The sequence below is a fragment of the Nerophis lumbriciformis genome, linkage group LG30, assembly GCF_033978685.3.
Source record: "Nerophis lumbriciformis linkage group LG30, RoL_Nlum_v2.1, whole genome shotgun sequence".
Lineage (NCBI taxonomy): Eukaryota > Metazoa > Chordata > Actinopteri > Syngnathiformes > Syngnathidae > Nerophis > Nerophis lumbriciformis.
In genome coordinates, this window is record NC_084577.2 from 17382100 (window position 1) to 17402661 (window position 20562).

Sequence of the window (20562 nt, forward strand, 5' to 3'; positions counted from 1 at the left end):
ACGTCACATTGTGATGTCATCGCTCCGAGAGCGAATAATAGAAAGGCGTTTAATTCGCCAAAATTCACCCATTTAGAGTTCGAAAATCGGTTAAAAAAATATATGGTCTTTTTTCTGCAACATCCAGGTATATATTGACGCTTACATAGGTCTGGTGATAATGTTCCCCTTTAACATACCAGGGACGTTCTCAGTTGGTTATTTATGCCTCATATAACGTACACTTATTCAGCCTGTTGTTCACTATTCTTTATTTATTTTAAATTGCCTTTCAAATGTCTATTCTTGGTGTTGGGTTTTATCAAATAAATTTCCCCAAAAAATGCGACTTATATATGTTTTTTTCCTTCTTTATTATGCATTTTCGGCCGGTGCGACTTATACTCCGTAAAATACGGTATATTTAATACATTACACATTTTTGAACAGTAACACTGTGTTTAAACAAGGGTACTTTAATCAAGTAATTATTTGGCGTACCACTAGATGGCGCCCACGTACCACCAGTTTGAGAATAACTGATCTCGACCAGAAGGCAGTTTTAAATCTAGATTAAAATCACAGGTCCACTTTAAGGTGTTTGGGAGTGAGGTTTAACAACGTAACTGCTTGGCCTCCATTTCGCATCGTGAATATTTCAGTTCGAAGAAAAAAAAACAGCCAATTGCCTTGTCCTGACCTAAACTATACTCTTAAAAGGGTGAGCATGACACATTTCATGGTAGGACAGCGTGACCTCACTGAAAAACACTGACGTGTACCATTGCCTCACCCATTAAAAGTGTGTGATTGTGATGCACTAAAGTGTCCAAATGGGAACAAGACATGGGGGTCACTGTCTAGGCTAGAAACCTCTAAGTAATGACTGGGCGTCCTGCTCCACATGCTTAACCATAGCTACACTTTACTTTGAGGAAATGAATGTCATCGCGACAATATGACGGGAATGATCTCATCTGGAAGACATACTGTCATCACTTGTTGACAAGGGGCGCACAGCAGAGTGAATGAATGTGATTCATAACTTTTACATGAATAAAGTAGTTGGGTGATTTGGCCTGGAATGTATATTGTGATACATATTGCAGCCTCCTGCTATAACAATGTATATCACAATTTGGTATGTAAATGATAATAGAGAATAGAAAGGCTCTTAATTTGGCTGTTTACACATTGGGTCATTTCCAGTTGTATTATTTTCTCAAAACTGTTATTAATCTACTTGCTAATTTACCCTTAATATCTGCTTACTTTCTACTGTAACACTTCTGTTAAAATGCAATGAAAATGTATTCTTCTGTTGTATGGAAACGTTACATTATCTATGCACTTTGTGACTTCAATAATAAATATGGCAGTGCCATGTTGGCATTTTTTTCCTTAACTTGAGTTGATATATTTTGGAAAACCTTGTTACATTGTTTAATGCATCCAGCGGGGGCATCACAACAAAATTAGGCATAATAATGTGTTAATTCCACGACTGTATATATCGGTATTGGTTGATATCGGAATCGGTACATAAGAATTGGACAATATCGGAATATCGGATATCGGCAAAAAAGCCTAATTACCACCATGTAAAAGCTCCATCATCGGCCAAATTTATATAATTAAATATATTGCACAACCCTAGTCGTGTCACTGCTATTCTGTACTAAAAATGTAGTGAAAGCGATTGTATTTTTTTAACACAACATTAATGGGAAGATAGGGACACTTTCGGTACTGCACGGTCTTGACGTAATTGTGAAACAATTTTGTTCCTGCACAGCATGAAAAGTCAAAAAGAAATGGAATCTCCATAGCGCCTGTGAGTGTGTGAATTAGTGACAGACTGTGAGAGTGTGCTAGTACAGGCTGTGCTAATGACTTTCACTTCATGTCCACATTTGAACTGAAGGAAGTTCGAGGTCATGTCTTTGATGTCTCATCACTTTCGGCTTCGACATTGCAACGCAATGCAAAGTGTGTGTTTTTGCACATCTACGCGTGCTAACACCGTGTCCACCGTCTTTACCATGGGACCGTGGAGTGGCCAGGCAGGGTGGGAAAGTGCATGGAGGAAATAAATGGAACCTTTGTATTGATTAGGCAAACAATTGGATTATGGGTGTTGTAATAGTATTATAGAATTAGTACTAAGGAGATTATACGGGCGCATGTGCTTTTACCTTATATCCAGCATGGGTCCGGCTCTTTGTAAGCGGTGTGGTGGAGCAAAGTTCAATGGCTTCGGGCTCATGGAAGATCACCGTGGGCAACGGCTCCTTCCTTAGCGTCAGCACATTCAGCTTGGTCTTCAGCATGCTCTGAAAGTGCTGAAGCAGAAAGACGATAAAGATTAAGCTTTTATCAAACCTTCATTAAATATCAAACAGCTGCTTTTGCTTGAAAATGGAACCTTAATAGTACAAGCACAGAACACAATACAAGGGAATTAGGAACGGAAAGGTGTCTACTCTTTTTGTCTCTAATGGCAAAGGTTTAACCTCTGGAATAGATTCCTTTACTTAAGGGGGAACTTAATTCAAAATCCCAAACAACCAAAGATTAGACTGCCTTCCGGAAGAAAAAAAAGTGGAGGCCCGTGGAGACAGATCCAGGGCAAGAACTGGGGATGAATGTTACAACAGAAAGCTGCACTCGCCGTCAAAACATGAAAAGCACACTGGAAAAACCTCACTATCTCACCAAGTATACATTTCTAGTTTCTAGTCAAAATATCTAAACAAACTTACTCCCCTGAAAAGTCCTTTTTTTCAGTCATACAAACCCCGTTGTCACGACTAGGACTGTGGCGTGGTTTGTTCTCCCGAGGTGCAAAAGATTTGGACCATACGTGGTGTGAAGGGGAGTACATGATTTATTTAAACACTATAACTACAAAAAAAAGGAAGCAAACAAAAGGCGCGCACAAGGGCGGAAGTACAAAACTTGACTATAAACACAAAACTTGCACAAAGGCAGAAACTATGAACAATTTAACAAAACTTGCAAACTATGGCATGAATAAAGAAAACTTACTTGGACGAGAAACCGGCATGAAAAAAGAGAAGCAAGGGTCTTAAGGGTGTGTGGAGAATGTGGGATGTCGCCAGGAAGACAAACTGAAAACAATGAACTTAAATACTACAGACATGATTAACGAAAACAGGTGCGTGACTCAAAACGTGAAACAGGTGCGTGACGTGACAGCTGAAAACTAATGGGTTGCTATGGTGACAAACAAGAGTGCACAATGAGTCCAAACGTGGAACAGGTGAAACTAATGGGTAACCATGGAAACAAGACAAGGGAGTGAAAAGCCAGAAACTAAAGAGTCCAATAACTAAACAAAACAAAACATGACTGATACAAAACATGGTCACACAGACATGACACCCGTTTCCATATGAGTTGGGAAATTGTGTTAGATGTAAATATAAACGGAATACAATGATTTGCAAATCCTTTTCAACCCATATTCAATTGAATGCACTATAAAGACAAGATATTTGATGTTCAAATTCATAAACTTAATTTTATTTTTGCAAATAATAATTAACTTAGAATTTCATGGCTGCAACACGTGCCAAAGTAGTTGGGAAAGGGCATGTTCACCACTGTGTTACACCACCTTTTCTTTTAACAACACTCAATAAACGATTGGGAACTGAGGAAACTAATTGTTGAAGCTTTGAAAGTGGAATTCTTTCCCATTCTTGTTTTATGTAGAGCTTCAGTCGTTCAACAGTGCGGGGTCTCCGCTGTCGTATTTTACGCTTCATAATACGCCACACATTTTCGATGGGAGACAGGTCTGCACTGCAGGCGGCCCAGGAAAGTACCCGCACTCTTTTTTTACAAAGCCACGCTGTTGTAACACGTGCTGAATGTGGCTTGGCATTGTCTTGCTGAAATAAGCAGGGGCCTCCATGAAAAAGACGGCGCTTAGATGGCAACATATGTTGTTCCAAAAGCTGTATGTACCTTTCAGCATTAATGGTGCCTTCACAGATGTGTAAGTTACCCATGCCTTGGGCACTAATGCACCCCCATACCATCACAGATGCTGGCTTTTCAACTTTGCGTCGATAACAGTCTGGATGGTTCGCTTCCCCTTTGGTCTGGATGACACGATGTTGAATATTTCCAAAAACAATTTGAAATGTGGACTCGTCAGACCACAGAACACTTTTCCACTTTGCATGAGTCCATCTTAGATGATCTCGGGCCCAGAGAAGCCGGCGGCGTTTCTGGATGTTGTTGATAAATGGCTTTCGCTTTGCATAGTAGAGCTTTAACTTGCACTTACAGATGTAGCAACCAACTGTATTTAGTGACAGTGGTTTTCTGAAGTGTTCCTGAGCCCATGTGGTGATATCCTTTAGAGATTGATGTCGGTTTTTGATACAGTGCAGTCTGAGGGATCGAAGGTCACGGTCATTCAATGTTGGTTTCCGGCCATGCCGCTTACGTGGAGTGATTTCTCCAGATTCTCTGAACCTTTTGATGATATTATGGACCGTAGATGTTGAAATCCCTAAATTTCTTGCAATTGCACTTTGAGAAACTTTATTCTTAAACTGTTCGACTATTTGCTCACGCAGTTGTGGACAAAGGGGTGTACCTCACCCCACCCTTTCTTGTGAAAGACTGAGCATTTTTTGGGAAGCTGTTTTTATACCCAATCATGGCACCCACCTGTTCCCAATTAGCCTGCACACCTGTGGGATGTTCCAAATAAGTGTTTGATGAGCATTCCTCAACTTTATCAGTATTTATTGCCACCTTTCCCAACTTCTTTGTCACGTGTTGCTGGCATCAAATTCTAAAGTTAATGATTATTTGCAAAAAAAAAAATGTTTATCAGTTTGAACATCAAATATGTTGTCTTTGTATCATATTCAATTGAATATGGGTTGAAAATGATTTGCAAATCATTGTATTCCGTTTATATTTACATCTAACACAATTTTCCAACTCATATGAAAACGGGGTTTGTACATAAGAACTTTTCAGGGGAAAAAAAAAACTACTTTTGAGCATCACAAGTTGGTTATAAGACAAAAACTTCACAATTCTTGTAAGTATAGCTCATAATAGTTTTTAATTGCTAATTTCAAGATCACTTTTAAGTTTTTAAAGCTTAAATATGTCTATTTCGAGAAATCTTACCAAGACAATTTTGACTTGTTCCATTGGTATATTTTTTGCTTATTACAAGCAAAAATAACTTGTATTAATTATTGTTATTTTTTTTAATCTTTTTGAAAGGCCCATTTTTTCCAGGGCAAGTAGCCTTTTCTTACACTACTAAGTTTTCTGAGGCCAAGCAAAAAGGGATGATCCTGGTGGAATTCTTTGGTCGTGTCAAATCTGAGCAATTCGCAAAATTATTAGTGATTATATTTATACAACAAAAAAAACTTTCCAAAAAAAAAATACTACTTTTGATCATCACGAGTTTGTTATAAGACACAAAACCTCACAATTCTAGTAAGTATAGCTAATAATAGTTTTTAATTGCTAATTTCAAGATCACTTTTAAGTTTTTAAAGCTTAAATATGTCTATTTCGAGAAATCTTACCAAGACAATTTTGACTTGTTCTATTGGTATTTTTTTTTGTTCATTACAAGCAAAAATAACTTGTATTAATTATGAATTTTTTTGTATCTTTTTGAAAGGTCAATTTTTTCCAGGGCAAGTAGCCTTTTCTTACGCTACTAGTCTTCTGAGGCCAAGTAAAAAGGGATCATTCTGGTGGAATTCGTTGGTCGAGTCAAATCTGAGCAATTCGCTAAATTATTAGCGATTATATTTATACAACAAAAAAAACTTTCCCCAAAAAAAATACTACTTTTGAGCATCACGAGTTTGTTATGAGACACAAAACCTCACAATTCTAGTGAGTATAGCTAATAATAGTTTTTAATTGCTAATTTCAAGATCACTTTTAAGTTTTTAAAGCTTAAATATGTCTATTTCGAGAAATATTACCAAGACAATTTTGACTTGTTCCATTGGTATATTTTTTTTGCTCATCACAAGCAAAAATAACTTGTATTCATTATTTATTTTTTTTTAAAATCTTTTTGAAAGGCCCATTTTTTCCAGGGCAAGTAGCCTTTTCTTACGCTACTAGTTTTCTGAGGCTAAGCAAAAAGGGATCATTCTGGTGGAATTCTTTGGTCGAGTCAAATCTGAGCAATTCGCTAAATTATTAGCGATTTTATTTATACAACAAAAAAAACTTTCCAAAAAAAAAATACCGGTACTACTTTTGATCATCACGAGTTTGTTATAAGACACAAAACCTCACAATTCTAGTAAGTATAGCTAATAATAGTTTTTAATTGCTAATTTCAAGATCACTTTTAAGTTTTTAAAGCTTAAATATGTCTATTTCGAGAAATCTTACCAAGACAATTTTGACTTGTTCCATTGGTATATTTTTTTTGCTCATCACAAGCAAAAATAACTTGTATTCATTTTTTTATTTTTTATTTTAATCTTTTTGAAAGGTCCATTTTTTCCAGGGCAAGTAGCCTTTTCTTACGCTACTAGTTTTCTGAGGCTAAGCAAAAAGGGATCATTCTGGTGGAATTCTTTGGTCGTGTCAAATCTGAGCACTTCGCAAAAGTATTAGTGATTATATTTATACAACAAAAATAACTTTTTAAAAAAAATACTACTTTTGAGCATCATGAGTTTGTTATAAGACACAAACCTCACAATTCTAGTGAGTATAGCTAATAATAGTTTTTAATTGCTCATTTCAAGATCACTTTTAAGTTTTTAAAGCTTAAATACCGGTATGTCTATTTCGAGAAATCTTACCAAGACAATTTTGACTTGTTATATTGTTTTTTTTTTTGGTTCATTACAAGCAAAAATAACTTGTATTAATTATTAATTTTTTTTGTATCTTTTTGAAAGGTAAATTTTTTTCTAGGGCAAGTAGCCTTTTCTTACGCTACTAGTTTTCTGCGGCCAAGCAAAAAGGGATCATTCTGGTGGAATTCTTTGGTCGAGTCAAATCTGAGCAATTCGCAAAATTATTAGTGATTATATTTATACAACAAAAATAACTTAAAAAAAAAAAAATAACTACTTTTGAGCATCATGATAAGACACAAACCTCACAATTTTAGTAAGTATAGCTAATAATAATTTTTAATTACTAATTTCAAGATCACTTTTAAGTTTATAAAGCTTAAATATGTCTATTTCGAGAAATCTTACCAAGACAATTTTGACTTGTTCCATTGGTATATATTTTTTTGCTCATTACAAGCAAAAATAACTTGTATTAATTTTTTTTTTTTAATCTTTTTGAAAGGCCCATTTTTTCCAGGGAAAGTAGCCTTTTCTTACGCTACTAGTTTTCTGAGGCTAAGCAAAAAGGGATGATCCTAGTGGAATTCTTTGGACGAGTCAAATCTGAGCAATTCGCTAAATAAGATTGTATTTACACTACAAAAATAACAGACATATTAAGAGTCAGCAAAACCTAATGTCAAATATAACAATCCTCATTTGGATCACCACAAGATTGGACACCTTTATAGATAAAAATAAGAAATATCATCTTAGAGAAAATGTAATTTAAAACATTTGTACGCACCTACAACACTAAAGACCTTCAGTATATCCGTATGTGGAATTAAATTATGGAATGGATTAAGCAAAGAAATCAAACAATGTACTAATATGATCCACTTCAAGAAACTCTTCAAACTTAAAGTGTTTACAAAGTACAAAGAAGAACCATGATAAACATTCTGAATTTATTTCATCCATCCGTTCATTTTGTAGATAATCTTATTTATCTCACCATATGAAATATAACTTATTTCACTAATTATTATTTATTTTTAATGGTATTACTTATGGAGTATAGTGTGAATAAATTGAGAACAGGAAGTGAACAAAAGTTTTAGCAACTGTTATGTAAAGGAGAAGGGGTAGGATTAAATGAACTCTGCTTCTTCCTACTCCTTTTTGAACATGTTTCATAGAGAAACTGTAAATCGTGATGTATCGTGTTGTGTGCATGCATGTTCCAAATAAACTCAAACTCAACTCAACTCAACTCACATCATGGGTTGTCATTACTTTGTCCTCATTAGGAGTTGTTGGTTTTTACTTTGTCAATGCAAAAACAAACAAAAAAGAGTGAATACAAATGCATGATTTGCAGACACATACATTGGTCATATTGCGCTTGGAATATCACAAAATAATGCTACAAATTAAAGTACCAGTAGAGTGGAAAAACAAGTTGCCTCTACATTGAAGCTATTATCATATATATCTGATTTATGACACCAAAGGACTTAAAAAGTTTGCAAATAATTAGATATGATCAAAATAGTATCAACCTCACGGAGATTGTTGTTGATCGGCCAGACGTGCATGTAACTTATGCAACATAGGAACTTAAAGAAATCCACCTGTATTGCTTGCCAAGGTCTGTACACTCATCTTAAACCAGGGGTCTCAAACTCAATTTACCTGGGGGCCACTGGATGCAGAAACTGGGTGAGGCTGGGCCGCAAGAAAAGATTTCTTAAAAAAATCTAACATGCACTTTTTAATGAATTCACCTTCTTTGAATGGCTATACCACCCTAGCAACATACTTGACAACCCTGCCGATTTTTCCGGGAGACTCCCGAATTTCAGTGCCCCTCCCGACAATCTCCCAGGGCAACCATTCCCCCGAATTTGTCACGATTTTCACCCGGACAATAATATTAAGGGCGTGCCATTGATGTGTGGGGGCGCAGGGTTGGGGGGGCGGGATTTGGTGGTAGCGGGGGTGTATACTGCAGCCCGGAAGAGTTAGGGCTGCATGGGCTTCTGGGTATTTGCTCTGTTGTGTTTATGTTGTCTTACGGTGCGGATGTTCTCCTGAAATGTGTTTGTCATTCTTGTTTGGTGTGGGTTCACAGTGTGGCGCATATTTGTAACAGTGATAAAGTTGTTTATACGGCCACCCTCAGTGTGACCTTTGTGGCTTTTGATCAAGTACTGTATGTCTTGCAGTCACTTACGTGTGTATACAGAAGCCAAATACAACATGTGACTGGGCTGGCATGCTGTTTGTACAGGTTGTAGAGGGCGCTAAAGGCAGTGACATCACGGCACGACCTTAATATTGTTGTTTGGGTGAAGACATTCGAGAGAATGATTGCCCTGAAATTCGGGAGTCTCCCGGAAAAATCGGGAGGGTTGGCAAGTATGACGCTGTCAAGCGCCATTCATATAAAACTCGCGGGCCGCAGTAACATTAAATTTTCATATTAAGGTGCGGGCCGCAAAATAACGTCTTGCGGGCCGCAATTGGCCCGCGGGCCGCGTGACTGAGACCCCTGTTTTAAACCAAATGTAAATATCTACAAATACCTCAATCTAATCAGTTATGGATGCATTTAAATGTGCGACAAAGTCGTCTGATGTTGCTCGGTAGGAAAGATCCAAGTGCAAGTGGACTTGAAGATGAACGTCGTCATAGGAAACCAGGAGTTTGATAAACCTTTGAGTTCATTACTGACTGTTATTTCAGTTTTTCGCTCTGAGGACTTGAAGGCAACACCACCTTAGCAGGCTGTCAGTAAAACGTCGGAGGGAATCATTTAATAAGAAAAGCTTTCACAAGGGAACTAAGATAGCAGGCCAAGAAACTGTTTTCAATCCCACTTGAAAGGTTTTGTGTATTTCCTCCTTAATATCTACAGTATGTAGACACAAATTGACATGCTGAGCAAATCAATGGGCTTGGTTTAGAGCGAGCCAACTGTCGGCTGTCTGCCAATGTCGAGTACAACTGTGAGAGTCTTTGGCTGCAGGTTTTGTGGTCTGTAGGCACTGGTCAGTTGAACATGTAGAAACAATAACACTGACCCTACAGCATTGCACCACAAGAGTTATGTCTCTATGTCATTAGGTGCTTTAAGGATAAGGGTTAGGATGGTTTGCGATCTGGCCTCAACAGTCAGAATCTATAATCAATTATTGATGAAATGCCATTAACTTTGGTAGGAAACATATGTCAAGAACATAATAAATGTTGAATAGGTTAAGAAGTGAAGTGAATGAGATTTATATAGCGCTTTTTTTCTAGAAACTCAAAGCGCTTTACATAGTGGAACACATTATCTACATATTTAAGATACATTCAAACCAGTGTGGGCGGCACTGGGAGCAGGTGGGTGGAGTGTCTTGCCCAAGGAGCAGTGACTAGGATGGCGGAAGCGGGAATCGAACCCTGGAACTAGGGATGTCCCGATCCGATATTTGGATCGGATCCGCTGCCGATATTTGCCAAAAATTGCGTATCGGCAAGGCATGGGAAAATGCCGATCCAGATCCAGTTTAAAAAAAAACTCCGGTCCGTGTTTTCCAACGCACCGATTTAAATAATACATTCCACTTTTCTGCTGCTCCGTAATTTCCGTTCCGCATTTTCCAGCACACCTTCAACACATCCACAGGTCTGTGAATTCTCACGCAGTTGCTTTTAGCTGCTGGCATTACACGACAGGCTTTTCTCACTCTTTCCTGTGTCTCCCTCTCACAGACAGCAAGTGCACCTTCTTACACACGTCACATACTGTCACGACATACGTCACATAGGTATACGTCCTCCCCGAGCAGAGAGGTAGCAGCATGGCTAACGTTAGCTGTGATGCTAGCGCAGCCGTGCGAGCAACGCTCCCTCTAAGGTGCTCGCCTGTGCAATTGCGCACTGTTTAAGCGTCCTCTGCGCATAGCAAATCTATGCCACGCACAAAATCAAATAAAAAAATAAGCGCATAACAATTTTCGACACACGGACACGACAGAGAAAACAGTTTTCGTCATCATTGTTCAAATATTGTGACGTCTGTCGAGACGCTTATCTCCATTCGGTGCCACACGCCCACACCATCAAAATGTTGAGGCAAAAATTTCCACATCAACACTGTATGAAAAAAATAGTGATTTTTTTAGTTGTGATTTCCTTCTCTGCATGAAAGTTTAAAAGTAGCATATATTAATGCAGTATGAAGAAGAATGTTTTAATGTAGACATGCAAGCCTTGAAAGAAAATTTTGAAAATCAAGACTACATTTACTGCAAATGGGTGCATTTCTACCTTATATTTTAACTTTAGATTTATTCTCATATCAAACTCTTTGGCTGTCTTTTTGACACTTACATCCGGCGCCCCCCTCCACACCCTGGATTATAAATAATGTAAATAATTCAATGTGATTATCTTGTGTGATGACTGTATTATGATGATAGTATATATCTGATAGTATATATCTGTATCAGTGGACCCCGACTTAAACAAGTTGAAAAACTTATTGGGGTGTTACCATTTAGTGGTCAATTGTACGGAATATGTACTTCACTGTGCAACCTACTAATAAAAGTCTCAATCAATCAATCAAAACACACAGAATCATCATACTGCTGTGATTATATGCATCAAGTGTTCATTCAAGGCTAAGGCAAAATATCGAGATATATATCGTGTATCGCAATATGGCCTTAAAATATCGCAATATTAAAAAAAGGCCATATCGCCCAGCCCTAGTTCAATGATGCCATTTCTGTTTGTCATGTATAATTTTGTCTATTTTGTGTTTATCCTTGAATAAACAGGTCAGTTTCTTGTTACCAACCATTGTGTATTATTCAAACTCCCCTAATTCAGCTGGCTAGTTGTTATCAAGAGTACTAAAACTCTTTTCAACATGATTCTGACAACTAATTAGGCTAAATAACTTTAAACTTTAATACATGCTCGGATAGGCCAGTATCAGTCAGTATCGGTATCGGTCAGTATCGGTATCGGATCGGAAATGCAAAAACAATATCGGTATTGGATCGGAAGTGCAAAAACCTGGATCGGGACATCCCTACCTGGAACCCCAAAATTTCTGGCACGGCCGCTCTACCAACGGAGCCACGCTTTCCCCAAGAAATAGATAGTTAAGAATAGGGACATTTGATCTGAGTTTTATGCTGCTGATTCCTATACAGATCATCCACAGGGTTTCCCCTTAATGTAACTGATGGAGGCGCACCGTCACAGCAAAATCATAGCCACCACACCTTGAAAATGAGTGTTTTTTTATGTGAAAACAATTCAAACTAATATAACGTATTGTAGCCTCCAGAAGAAGTCCCACAAAGTCTGACGCTATTTTTAACTTTTATTGCCAATCTTATGATAACAACCGGCCTAATCTATAAAATTACATGTACTATTAATGGACGTGTTGTGTGTGATCTACTAACACTGCATGTACAAATCAAAAGTGATGCAGTCTGCCTTATTTAAATTACGACTTTGTGTGTACTATACGGAGGCCGGGGCATCACCACGGAGACTTTGGATCATTTACTGCACATTCCTTTCATCATGCTCATGCTCATGGGAAAGAGGCTGCACTTACTGTGCTCAACACACACAAAATGCTACTAGAAGAAGTTGTTTCATATAGGAAAAGCGTTAACAAAATATATTATAAAAAAACAAAGGCATTAAAAAAAAATTAAAAAGTGAGCAGACACCAAAACGCTTCTATTGAATTTGTTTTAATCAGCCCCTTAAGTCAGTGTTTTTCAACCTTTTTTGATCCAAGGCACATATTTTTCATTGGAAAAATCCCGAGGCACACCACTAGTAGAAAACATAAAAAAATGAAACTCAGCAGCCGATATTGATAGTAAAAAGTCGTTCTCGCAATTGTTGGATATAATTTCAAACCATAATCAAGCATGCTATAGCTCTTGTCTCAAAGTAGGTGTACTGTCACGACCTGTCACATCACCCCCTGACTTATTTTGAGTTTTTTGCTGTTTTCCTGTGTGTAGTGTTCTCTATTTTGTTGTCGATTGTCATGTCATGTACGGATGTACTTTGTGGACGCCGTCTGCTGCTCCACACGCTGTAAGTCTTTGCTGTCGTCCAGCATTCTGTTTTGGTTTACTTTGCAGCCAGTTCAGTTTTAGTTTCGTTCTGCATGACCATCTCTAAGCTTCAATGCCTTTTCTTAGCGGCACTCGCCTTATGTTTATTTTTGGTTTAAGCATTAGATACCTTTTTACCTGCACGCTGCCTCCCGCTGTCGTCTGCATATTGTGATCGCGACAAACCATGTTCCTGACATCTGCAAAGCAATTATCTACCTGCTGACACCTACTGATATGGAAAAGTATTACACGGTTACTCTGCCGAGCTCTAGACAGCAAAGACGCGGCACATTATTTGCGGATTATAATTACTGGTTTGCCAAAAATATTTTTAACCCAATTAGGTGAAATGACATCATCTCCCACAGCACACCAGGCAATATCTGGCACAGTGGTTAAAAAACACTGCCTTAAGTTAAGTTAAGTTAAAGTACCAGTGATTGTCACACACACACTAGGTGTGGTGAAATTTGTCCTCTGCATTTGACCCATCCCCTTGTTCACCCCCTGGGAGGTGAGGGGAGCAGTGGGCAGCAGCGGTGCCGCGCCCGGGAATCGTTTTTGGTGATTTAACCCCCAATTCCAACCCTTGATGCTGAGTGCCAAGCAGGGAGGTAATGGGTCCCATTTTTCTAGTCTTTGGTATGACTTTGAACTCACATAACGATCTCAGGTCACCCAGAATGCAGCTATAAAATGATAAAAGAATGTTGCTGAATAGAGGATATGTTAAATATTTTTAATTTCTGACAGACCATGCCATTATGTTGAAAACATGTATGACAGAGGATTCTCTGTCTATAGTCTGTCTTTGCAGCGGGAGCACTGATGCCAGTTTGCACTTACTTTTGCAGACCTGCTAAAGAAAATGCTAAATAGTGCCTGAAAAACGGGGATGAGTGTTGATAAATCCCATTATGCGTGCTGTATAATGTATTTGCCATATCTCCTCCCAGTATTGTGGGCTTTTTAACGATCAGCATATATTCTGCATAGTAATGAAGACAGAGATGCAAAATGGTTTTCACACCTTATTAGGCTCACTTAGGAGATGAAATCTACTTTGCACACGTTTAGCAGATCAGCTTTGCGTGTGCTATTCGGTTTGCACGTGTTTTAGTACTTTACTTTTTGTAAAACAGGCCCTAAATTGCAATTACAGTTGTAAGTCTAAGACGTCAGTGTATAGTTTTTGGTGTATTTTGTTTTATGTTGCGCCAAAAAGTGTTAATACTGTAAGAGTTGAACATATTACGCACTAGTTGTTTGCTTGTAACATGTATCTTAGTTGTAGTTTTCACTAACAAATTTGAAAGTTTGGAAATTGCCACCTAAAATCGCTAATGCTAATCAGTAGCATGCCAATTGCAAAGCCAATGTATTAGCATCAAACTAGCGTTTTTTAACTTGACGTTGGAGCGTTTTTGTCATTTTCAATTGCGTTAAGGTGTGTTGGTGAGCTGGCAGGGATCATCAACAAATTGTTCAACCTCTACCTGTCCCTGCCACCGTCCCACAATACTTTAAATATGTCACAATCGTTCCCAATCCCAAAAAAACCCACCAGAGACTACCTCAATGACTACAGACCCCTAGCCCTTATGTCTGTAGTCATGATATGATTTGAGGGTATAGTCCGGTTCTCAGGAGGATATCGGAATGTGCGCTATATTGCATTTTGAATATTATGTTGCAACTAGATGAGGCAATTCCTGAAGGAATTGCGTGTGAATGCTCCAATGCTGAAGTTGAACTTCAAAATATCTAATTGTTGAAGTAGAGCACACAATTCCTGAACAGGCTGAATATTTTGAAGTTTGAGTTTGAGTTTGAGTTTATTTCGAACATGCAAGCTTACAACATGATACATCACAATTTCCAGTTTCTCTTTTCAACATGTTCGAAAAGGAGTAGGAAGAAGCAGAGCTTATTTAATCCTACCCCTTTTCTTTTACATAACAGTTGCTAAAACTTTGGTTCACTTCCTGTTCTCAATTTATTCACAATATACTGCATAAGTAATCACAATAAAAATAAATAAATAAATAAATAATACTCGGTGAAGTAAGTTACACTTCATATGGTGAGATGAGTAAGATTATTTTGAGAATGAATGAATGGATGGATTAAATAAATTCAGAATGTTTATCATGGTTCTTCTTCTTTTGTTGGAACAGTTTGAATCGGATAAAAAATGTGGGAGTTGTGGAACTTTGAAGATTGTCCCATTGATTTCAATGGGAATTTCCCAAAAATGTGGGAATTTGGGGAAAAGCGGGAATTTAAGAAAAAAATGATAGACAAAATTTTAATGATCCGAATGAGTTAAAATGGTTGGTGTAGGAATTTTTCAAATCGGTTGAGAAATGTTAAAGTAGTAACATGTTGAATTGAGAAATGGTATAGAATTCCTGGAATTTCGGGAATTTTCCAGCTCAAAAAACTACTTATTTTTTTGTCCTAATTGAGAGGAATGTTTTGACGGTGGAACGGTTGAAGTGGGTTGAAAAATGTGGAAGGAGTAGTTGACAGAAAAAAAGGTGGAAATAGGGCTTTGGGAAAACAGGAACTCTGGAAAGTTTGAAAAATGGCCAATTCATTTTGAATGGGAAAACTGTCCCAGAAAACCTGGAATTCTGGGAATTTTTGGAATTTGTCAAGGGAAAACCCGCGATTCCCCAGTTGGAAGTTGGAACGGTTTGAATCGGAGGAAAAATGTGGAAGGTAGAGCGCGCCAAAATCTGGAGAAGAAGAAGAAATTGAATAATAAACAGATTAATTTTGGTGTAGAGAAGCATATGTGTGAATGCTTTGGCGCATCCACACAATGACGTCAGAAAGTAGCACATTCATCACTTAAGTGTTAGATACAACATGCGTAATCCTGTGATGATCCTGAAGTCAAGTTCCACTGCTGGGGCCACAGCAGCAATTAAAACAAATGACAAAAGGGAGGTGTGCGTGTCAGAAAAGTGGGATCCAAGGCATGAAAAAGATGTGTATGGAGCAGATGGAGAAAAATGAGAAAAAGAAAGAAAAAAGGTTCAGAGTTGTGAAAGTAAAGCCACATGTGTGTAAACGCTTGCTGACCTCCGCGTCAGCACTTTACAGCTTCCTGACAGCGGCTCGCATTCCTGCGGCCGGGCCCGGGCACTGCGTGGAGGGAGAGGAGGTTGCCCACCCCCCACCGGGAACGAAAGACCTGAGTGCAGGGCCCCCGCCGGATTTGATTCGCAATATTTTTAACACTCTTCCTCAATGTGCCAAAGTCTTCTCGTCAAGACCTGGCAGTGAGGGACTCTATTTTGAGTGGGACTTGGACTTGGACTCCATGGTCCAACCAAGTGTTATGAGACGAGGGTCCTGTCTGCACTGTACAATACACAATGGCTGGCGTCACATGGAGACCTCAGAAACCTCAGCCAGGATTAGAAAAACACAAAGGCTCTGTTCTGAGATTTGCATTTCACCGACTGCTTTGCGCAAGCCGAATTATTTTCAGGTGCCTGATCCCAGCTGATCAAACTGTCTCCGGAAAATAAACACGTGACTTCCACACAAACAAATCAACTCTGTATTAACTTGCGCAATTTTGTAGGGAAAAAAAAAAACTAGAAATGAACTGATAGAACTCTGTGGTTCCCACCAACGTGACATCCTAGAGCAGTGGTTCTTAACCTGGGTTCGATCGAACCCTAGGGGTTCGGTGAGTCGGGCTTAGGGGTTCGGCGGAGGTCAAAACACACCCGACTCATCGTGTAAATAAAAACTTCTCCCTATCGGCGTATTACGGATACGGCAACAGCAGAAGTCAGACTGATTTGCAGGTGTGTAATTTGTTGTGAGTTTATGCACTGTGTTGGTTTTGTTCTTTGAACAAGGTGATGTTCATGCACGGTTCATTTTATGCACCAGTAATAAAACATGGTAACACTTTAGTATGGGGAACATATTCACTACTATTTAGTTGCTTATTAACATGCAAATTAGTAACATATTGGCTCTTAACTAGTCATTATTAAGTACTTATTAATGGCCTTATTATAACCCTAACCCTCTAACCCAGTGGTTCTTAACCTTGTTGGAGGTACCGAACCCCACCAGTTTCATATGCGCATTCACCGAACCCGAACCGTAATCATAAAATGATGTTATTATTATTCTATTGTACCCTATGTCCCGGCAAGAAATCTGCAATCAAAGAACTCTGGCTTATTAGTGATTCCCAAAGCCCCAAAAAAGTCTGCGGGCTATAGAGCGTTTTCTATTGGGGCTCCAGTACTATGGAATGCCCTCCCGGTAACAGTTAGAGATGCTACCTCAGTAGAAGCATTTAAGTCCCATCTTAAAACTCATTTGTATACTCTAGCCTTTAAATAGACCCCCTTTTTCGACCAGTTGATCTGCTGTTTCTTTTCCTTTCTCCTCTGCTCCCCCTATCCCTTGTGGGGGGGGGGACACATGTCCGGTGGCCATGGATGAAGTGCTGGCTGTCCAGAGTCGGGACCCGGGGTGGACCGCTCGCCTGTGTATCGGTTGGGAACATCTCTGCGCTGCTCCGCTTGGGATGGTTTCCTGCTGACCCCACTATGGACTGGACTCTTACTATTATGTTGGATCCACTATGGACTGGACTCTCACAATATTATGTCAGACCCACTTGACATCCATTGCATTCGGTCTCCCCTAGAGGGGGGGGGGGTTACCCACATATGCGGTCCTCTCCAAGGTTTCTCATAGTCATTCACATCGACGTCCCACTGGGGTGAGTTTTTCCTTGCCCTTATGTGGGCTCTGTACCGAAGATGTCGTTATGGCTTGTGCAGCCCTTTGAGACACTTGTGATTTAGGGCTATATAAATAAACATTGATTGATCATTGATTGATAAATGGTAACACCCGAATAAGTTTTTCAACTTGTTTAAGTCGGGGTCCACGTTAATCAATTCATGGTCATGTGTGTAAGGTGTGTAATTTGTTGTGAGTTTATGCACTGTGTTGGTTTTGTTCTTTGAACAAGGTGATGTTCATGCACGGTTCATTTTGTGCACCAGTAAAAAAACATATAACTTTTTCTTGAATTGAAAAAACATGTTATTTTTCACTAAAGAAGGGTTCGGTGAATGCGCATATGAAACTGGTGGGGTTCGGTACCTCCAACGAGGTTAAGAACCACTGGCCTAAACTGACCCCAACAGGAGACGATACGAGGACCTAGCTGAACTACCCGATCTCTACATTGTTTATCAGAGTGTTTTAGCCTTTTTGAGTTGCAAAATGTCGCAAAGGAGATCTACTTATATGGATCCATTTCGCCCATAGTCTGCAAAATCTACCAAATCTGACTCGACCATGAAAATCCTTATCAAAGACTTAGAGATTTAGGGCTATATAAATAAACAATGATTGATTGATTGATTATTATATTAAAGAAATACTAATAAAGATATATTTTACAAACAGAAAGTTACAGGAATGGACACATGATTCCATGTTTACATCTCATTGTGCAACATGTGAATGTTTTAGTGGGAACTAAATGCGATATCCGAAAGGGGTACAAATTATTTCCAAAGTAGGACCCCCGCCCAGTAATATAATAGTAGTACACAGCTCATGAAAAACAATATGTTATTGTCATTGTAAGTGGGCAAAAACATTTATATTAGAAAATAATCTCATGGAAATGACTGCTGTCATTTGGTTATAATAATAAAACATTGAACTTGTTATTTAGTCAGGTTTGGGACAGGTGTGCTGCAGGTGTAACCACAGTGCATGAGCACGTCTGACGTCGCTCACATGTGCTCCACTGAATGCTCAAGGAGTTTTTGTGTTTGCTCACACATATGGAAAATTAGAGGGAACATTGTTAGGGGGTATCAATAATACGCCGACAGGGAGAAGTTTGTATTTACACGATGAGTCGGGTGTGTCTTGACCTGCGCGGCGGAGGCTCTGCCGAACCCCTGAGGCCGACTCACCGAACCCCTAGGGTTCGATCGAACCCAGGTTAAGAACCACTGCTCTAACCCTAACCCTAACCAAATAACTCTGAATTAAGTATTTGTTACTTAGAATATGTTCCCCTAGTGTCCAAAAAAACTCTAAATTAAGTCTTTGTTACTTAGAATATGTTCCCCATACTAAAGTGTTACCAAAAACATATAACTTTGTCTTGAATTTGAAAAAAAAACATTTTATTTTTCACTAAAGAAGGGTTCGGTGAATGCGCATATACAACTGGTGGGGTTCGGTACCTCCAACAAGGTTAAGAACCACTGTCCTAGAGACATCCAGTGAGGAAAACACAAATTATGCAGCAGATCTGATCTATTATAGGTATCGTATTATTGCTGCAGGTTTTAATTAGGGCTGCTCAAGTGATTCATTTTTTTTAAATCAGATTAATCACACACTAAACCGGTGATTAATCACGGGTTATTATTTGCTTGCATAAATAACATTTGCTGAAGAAAATATCCCAATGTTAAAGTTAAGTTAAAGTACCAATGATTGTCACACACACACTAGGTGTGGTGAAATTTGTCCTCTGCATTTGACTCATCCCCTTGTTCACCCCCTGGGAGGTGAGGGGAGCAGTGGGCAGCAGCGGTGCCACGCCCGGGAATCATTTATGGTGATTTAACCCCCAATTCCAACCCTTGATGCTGAGTGCCAAGCAGGGAGGTAATGGGTCCCATTTTTTATAGTCTTTGGTATGACTTGGCCGGGGTTTGAACTCACAACCTACCGATCTCAGGGCGGACACTCTAACCACTAGGCCATTGAGAAGGTACTGTTTGGGTACAAATGCTATTTGGTAGTCAGAATGTGATACAGGAAAGTTTTTTAAATGTTTTACTGAAAAGCAAGTCATTTATTTGCTTAAAACTCGGTGAAAAGAAGTATAGTCAAAATTAAGTGCCTGTGATGAAGTGGCGACTTGTCCAGGGTGTACCCCGCCTACCGGCCGAATGCAGCTGAGATAGGCTCCAGCGACCGCCCGCGACCTCGAAAGGGACAAGCGGTAGAAAATGGATGGATGGATGGAAAATTAAGTGCACATTTTGAAAGTCTTTGCAGTTTGCAATAATCTTGCAAACAAGGTACAAACAAGGTAATCAATAATGTAGTAAACACACTCATACAACAACTTAACATAGTGCACCATTTACTCTTCTTTAGTTTAAACTAGAGATGTCCGATAATATCGGACTACCGATATTATCCGCCGATAAAAGCTTTAAAATGTAATAACGGAAATTATCGGTATCGGTTTCAAAATTATCGGCATCGGTTTCAAAAAGTAAAATTTATGACCTTTTAAAAAATGCCGCTGTGTACACGGACGTAGGGAGAAGTACAGAGCGCCAATAAACCTTAAAGGCACTGCCTTGGCATGCCGGCCCAACCACATAATATCTACGGCTTTTCACACACACAAGTGAATGCAAGCCATACTTGGTCACCAGCCATACAGGTCATACTGAGGGTGGCCGTATAAACAACTTTAACACTGTTACTAATATGCGCCAGACTGTGAACCCACACCAAACAAGAATGACAAACACATTTCGAGAGAACATCCGCACCGTAACACA

At 39.0% G+C, this 20562-nt stretch overlaps 1 protein-coding gene across 1 annotated transcript in view; it reads right to left on the reverse strand.

The window, feature by feature from the left end:
• Nucleotides 1-20562, reverse strand: part of pid1 (phosphotyrosine interaction domain containing 1) — a 90353-nt gene that overhangs the window by 38916 nt on the left and 30875 nt on the right. Inside the window, exon 2 of the mRNA XM_061925681.1 lies at nt 2175-2321. Coding sequence (XP_061781665.1) covers nt 2175-2321 — 147 coding nt within the window. The remainder of the gene's footprint in view (nt 1-2174; nt 2322-20562) is intronic.